Source organism: Suncus etruscus, chromosome 8, assembly GCF_024139225.1.
Source record: "Suncus etruscus isolate mSunEtr1 chromosome 8, mSunEtr1.pri.cur, whole genome shotgun sequence".
Lineage (NCBI taxonomy): Eukaryota > Metazoa > Chordata > Mammalia > Eulipotyphla > Soricidae > Suncus > Suncus etruscus.
Window position 1 is genome coordinate 13,518,268 of NC_064855.1, and position 6,000 is coordinate 13,524,267.

The following is a 6,000-nucleotide window of genomic DNA, read 5'->3' on the forward strand; positions in this document are numbered from 1 at the left end:
AGGGAAGTGGAGATTAGAACAGGCAGTTCCTGAGCAGGCACTTGGGTTGGAGAACCCCTCAGACACATGCCCCTCAAATGTGGGCATCAGTGGGGACAGCCCCACTTCTGGATTCACAAACACCTTTCCAGTTTCTGATTCTATAGGTCTGAGCAGGGGCCCAGCAGGGACAATCTAATAGATGCCAGGTGACACTGACATGGCTGGTTCAGGGCCCACTGCAGAGGCCACAGAAGTATGTTTTGTGGTAGCCAGGCCTCAACTGCAAATCCAAAGCTAGAGAAGACAGAGGAGCAAGATTCAAGGAGAGGAGGGGAAAGGGTGGCCTCTCTCACTAGGGCAGGACACAACCATGTGACTGATGCGTGTGCCACCCAGTTCCAAGGCACTTAGAGCAAATACAAGGCAGAATAAATGAAAGGGAAGGAGGGAGAGAAGGAAGGAGGGAAGGAAGAAAGCAGGGAGGGAGGGAGAGAAGGAAGGTGGGAGGGACAAAGGAGGGAAAGAAAGAAAAAAGAAGGGAGGGAGGCAAGAGAGAAGAAGGATGCGAGGGAGGGAGGAGCAAGGGCAGGAAGACCCAGAACACTGGAGGTGCCAGCCCTTAGGGGCATCTCCTGTGTCTGACAATGGGCCTCTGTGGCACTGTTCACAGTCCTCAAACAACTGACATCAGAGACGATTAACCCTCTCCAGAGCTCTGGCTCTGCTCCAAATTAGCCAGAAACCCCAAAGACCAGATACCTAAACTTCTCATACTCCCAGAGGGAATAAAAATGATGTTGCTCCTATTGCGATCCACAATTTCTTTTTTATCTTGTCAAGCCACAGAAAGGATGTCCCCGACATGGGGCCAGCTGCTTCTCCTCTGGGCTTACAGAAGCCCACAGAAGCCAAAGTCACCTGAACTCTCATCTACATTGACAGAGAGTCAATCAACCATCGACTTTTTGAATCCCCAAACCAGTTAGCTGGTGAAATCTTGGACCTCCAGCCAGCTAGGCTGTCACCAAGTCTTCCATCCCCACAAAGCTAGACCTGAGTACTTTCCTTAAGCACCAATAGAGGGCTCTGCGAGCACCGGCCATGTGGCAGGTCCACTTACATAGACAGTGCGGTAGGGGACTCCGAAGAAGAAGACCGGGATGGCCAGCTTGATCTCCGAGGAGCTTCCATCATCGACTTTGGGGGTTTTGGTATCATTCTGCCAAAACGGATACATGAGCTCCCTGGGGTAGACTGTCAGGAGAGAGGGCGGTTAGACAGCAGAGTCCTCTTCTCTTGGACAAGTGGCTTCCCCTTCTGCCCAGTCAGCTTTTTGTGGCCATACAAACTCAATGCAAGCCTGGCTGCCTTTTCCTTAATCCTGGACCACCACCTGTGGCCTCTGCCATGGTGAGGGTGGGTGTGAGATATTTCTCCTAAGTAGAAAGGATGTCAGGCATCACTCATTGGCCATGCACAGTGGCCTGGTCAGAGCTGGGGACTCAGTCCCAAAGACATGGCGAGGTAGATAATGAAGGGAAAGGCCAAGGTTTAGGGCAGGGGCCTGTGTGTGGGCACCTTCCTTGGAGTTCTTTAGAGTTGGATCACGCTTTCCTAAAAGAAGTCCCCTTCTTGAAGGTCCCAGATCTTCCAGAATATGCTGGAAGAAGCTGGAACCCAGGAATGGAGAGTTTACAGGCTTTTCCCTGCACTTCAACCTTTCTGCTCAGCTCCTATTTGCCAGAGGTTTCTGCAGCAAGGACATGTGTGTGATGAGGACTCTCTAGGAGAAGGTACCAGGCTTTCATTCAGTCAGCCTGGCTACAGGGCGGAGACTTTGCCCCAGAACATGCTCCCTCCTGGGTACTTCTCTCATGGTTTCTCAGCTCATCTCATTATTCAAGCAAGGGGAGGCTGGCAGGGCAGACATAGTCACAGGGTTTCCAAGACTCTGTATTATTGGGGATCAGGTCAGCAGTTATATCCCAAATCGTGGACATCTGTTGTCACTGCTCTCTGCCTCTTTCCCTTTATTCCTACAGCTAGATATAGAATTATCTCTGCCCCAAACCCCTATTTTTTCTGTTTTATTTTGTTTATTTGTTTTCGGGACACACCCAGCAGTTCGTAGGGGTTACTCCTGGCTCTGCACTCAGGGTTCATTTCTGGACGTGCTCAGGGGACCATATGGGATGCTGGGGATTGAACTTAGGCTGGACAAGTTCCAGGCAAATTCTCTACCCACTGTGCTATATCACCAGGCCCTTTTCTTCATCTTTTAAATGTTAACAAATTGACAGAGTACAGTGGGTCAGGATATGCCTTGCATGCAGCTAACCTAGATTCAATTCCCAGCACACCATAGAGTTCCTCAAACACTGTCAAAAGCGATTCCTCAGTGCATGGCCCCCAAACAAAACAAATTAAAAGTTAATGAAATTATAAATTAAGGGGTTGGAGAGATAGCATGGCAGTAGGGCATTTGCCTTGCATGTGGCTGACCGGGATGGAACCAAATTAATTCCTGGCATCTCATAAGGTCCCCCTGAGCCTGCCAGGAGCAATTTCTGAGTGCAGAGCCAAGTGTAACCCCTGGGTGCCACCAAGTGTGGCTCAAATATATATATACATACACACACACACACACACACACACATATATATATATAAATATACACATACATACTATATGGCTTGTTAGTTTCCTGGCACAGCTGTAAGACATTTTGGGAGTCTGTCCATAGTTCAGAGGTGCCTGCCCACTGTAATTCAGATCTGAGAGCCCATTTCACATGTGCTAGTGGGTACAGTGACACCAGAGGTTGGCAAGTGCCTCATGAGGGCCCTGTCTGCTCTTTGGAAGCCTGAAGCCAGAAGCTCCTGGAAGGGAGAAGGCAATGTGGCAACACAGGTGAATCTGGTCCAGGGCCAGCAGAACACACTGAGTCCTTTGGGTGGAGAGTGAATCTGTTCCTGAGGGGACCACCAAGGAGAGAGAAACAGGCCGGTGGTTCAGGCAAAAGCAGCAGAGAAGTTACCAGGGAACTGACCCAAAATGGACATATAGGCAGCTGTGACCAGCTGGCCTGTGTAAGTCTCCATTACATGGAGGAGGTGTGACCAGCTGGTCATGTGGGCACCATTCCATCAGTGGGCAAAGCCACTCTCTGTCCTCCTTCATGACCATCATCCTAGGGGTTTGGGTTTAACCAATAACACTTTATGATCCCAAGCTTGGCATCATACCTGGTACTTATTTATTAAATCAAGACGACAATGAACTTGCTCTAATAACCACCAAACAGACTGTGCCATGGACTGATTTTTCCTCCACAGAAACTTCTTGGGAGTGATGCACCAATAAGAAGAGCTCCAAGTAACAATTAGTTGGGATAATTTTATTTAAAAAAATTTTTTCGGCCACACGCCTTTGATGCTCAGGGGTTACTCCTGGCTAAATGCTCAGAAATTGCCCTGGCTTGGGGGGACTATATGGGACGCTGGGAATCGAACCACGGTCCTTCCTTGGCTAGTGCTTGCAAGGCAGACACCTTACCTTTAGCGCCACCTCACCGGCTCCATTATTTAAAATTTTCTTAGTTTTGGGGCCACACCTGGAACTGCTTTTGGGTAACTCCTGGCTCTGGGCTCAGGGATTACCCCTGGTAGGTTTGGGGGGGGCATATGGGACAAATATGGGTCAACTACATGCAAGGCAAGTTCCTTCTCACTATACTATCCCTGGAATCATTCTAGTCCTGGAGTCATTTTAATGAAAAGATTTATAGGAACTTGGAACAGCACTGGTTAACCTGCCCAGACAAGGGAGGAGACCAGAGACAGTAATCAGAGCTAGGTCTGTCCTCTCCTCTCTACTCCCAGAGCAAGGCAGTAGACCTTCTAGATACTTCTCTTCCTAACTAGCTCACAATTTTGAAAGCACTGTTCATATAGTTCAATTTTAAGAAAGCACAAGATGTCTAATACTATAAAGACTTGCTTTGTAATCTAAATTCACAATTTAATATTGAAAACATTTGCTGACTGATAAAAGTAATCAGATTTAAATGACAATTCATCCTACCCTAGAATCCATTGCTATTACAAAAATATAACTTGTTGACAGTGAGATCTACCAATAGCACCAGAATTAATAAAAGGACAGCCCTCCCCTACACCAGTTGTAAACTGGGTGGTTAACAATATAGATACTGGCACAGTAAACACTATTTCCCAGACTTCTCCCCCAACTAAATCAAGCACTTTCTGAGTGTGAGGATGGAGGAGTGAGTCATGATTCTCCCAGAGGCAAACTCCTGTTTGCTGGTTACAACTGTGTAACTTTGCCCAATCCTGGGAAAAATCTTAAGCCTATCCAGGTCTTCTAGGCTTGCTCACTAAGCAAATGTCCACTGGACTAGACAAACAAGACACAACCAAGTTTCACAACACTGGAGATATGCTCTTCTTTCTTGGTTCACTGCCAAATTCACCAGAAGGGTTTCAATGGGGCTTTTGCTGCACACAATGGAAGAGGAGCTTTTGAGAAGACTGAATTTTCCTACTTTACTGGAAGTCTTAGATTGGGGCTTGTAGAAGGCCTGGGCATCAAAGCCATTAAAATCTCCTGATTTGGGCTAGAAATCTGCTAAATGCTATTCGTATAATGCCTTCATGGAAATCAGTTCTCAGAACTGGGCTCTCTCTCAACCACTAATCCTATATACTGTGAAGAGAAGCCACTCGCCATATCTGAAAGTCCAGCTCCACTAGCAAGGACCACTGGGTGTGGCCCAATGATGCTCCGAGTTAAGCAAGAAGGAGGAAGGCAAATAAATGTCATTCAAAGTTAACAAAATGTGCCCTTGACAACAGAATTTAATTTACATCTTTGCTGTTGTATCCGTAGACACACATACACCTGCCCTGGCAATTATGGCTCCCCCAGAAGTGGCTCTTTATACATTCACGAGCATGCTAATCAAGAGCTTTCTGGAAGGCTGCGGTACTCACCTTGGTGGCGAACAAGCGCGAAGATGAAAGAGACCCAGATTCTAAGGAATGATGAATAATTCATCCTGGAATTTTAAAAAGAGAAAAAATATCCCCAACTTGCCAGAGTAAACAGAACACCAGGTGTGCTTGGTGGGCAAATCCCGGGGTCCATAGCAACGAGCACAGGGCAAGTTCACATCCCCGCAGCAGGGTGAGATCACCCAGAGCTCCTGGGGCCTTCCAAGTTCAACACTTTCTGAACATACCAACTCCTCCCAATGCTCCCTGAGACACCACTTAGTGGGTGTGTGATGGGATCCAAATGTCCCCCAAAGAGTAGAGAGACGCAGTGTCAGTGGCAAGGACATGGGAGAGGCGCTTACCTGCAGCCACTGCAGCTCAGAGTCGCAGGGTTGCCTCCTGCATCAAATTCTTGCCCTCCCCAATTTCCACCTCTCCTTATCCTCACAACAACCTCTCATCAGGGCCAGACCCGTAGAGAGTTTAGAGTTGACTTCTTTCTCTCTCTGTCCTCAAGTAGGGACCTGATTCATGGACAGCATAAACATAATGCAGAATGAGTTGGCTCCTTGGAATAACCGTAAAAACAACAGAGCCCTGCACTCAAGTGAGCCATTAGTTCCGGCAAATTAATTAAGGCCAAAGCATCCCCACAGTGAACTTGTTTTCATTTATTTATAATCAGCTGAATTGCAGGCAGCTGGACCCTCTGTGAGGCATGAGGATGGGGTCTGTGGGGGGGAAGAGAGAGTGAGAGAGAGAGAGAGTTGGAGAGAGAGAGGGAGAGAGAGAGAATATCTTAGGAGTCAAAAATCCTCCTCTTATTACTTAACATGATCACAAGTCTTTAGCCAAAGCTTCACAGGAAAAAAAAATTCAGCGGATTTACTCTGTGACAGCTTTACTGGAAACCCTCAGTTGTCAGCGTACATAGTGAAATCTCAAGCACATCATAAATTGTAGTCAGGTTTGCTGGAGATGGTGCTAAGGCTTTAGCAGAGAT

At 47.4% G+C, this 6,000-nt stretch overlaps 1 protein-coding gene across 1 annotated transcript in view; it reads right to left on the bottom strand.

Annotated features, from left to right (window-relative positions):
- TECTA (tectorin alpha) overlaps positions 1 to 5,058 on the bottom strand; it is a 60,885-nt gene extending 55,827 nt beyond the window's left edge. The window contains 2 exon segments of the mRNA XM_049777912.1: positions 1,103 to 1,236; positions 4,995 to 5,058. Of these exon segments, the coding sequence (XP_049633869.1) occupies positions 1,103 to 1,236; positions 4,995 to 5,058 (198 nt within the window).
- Between the last annotated feature and the right edge of the window lie 942 nt (positions 5,059 to 6,000).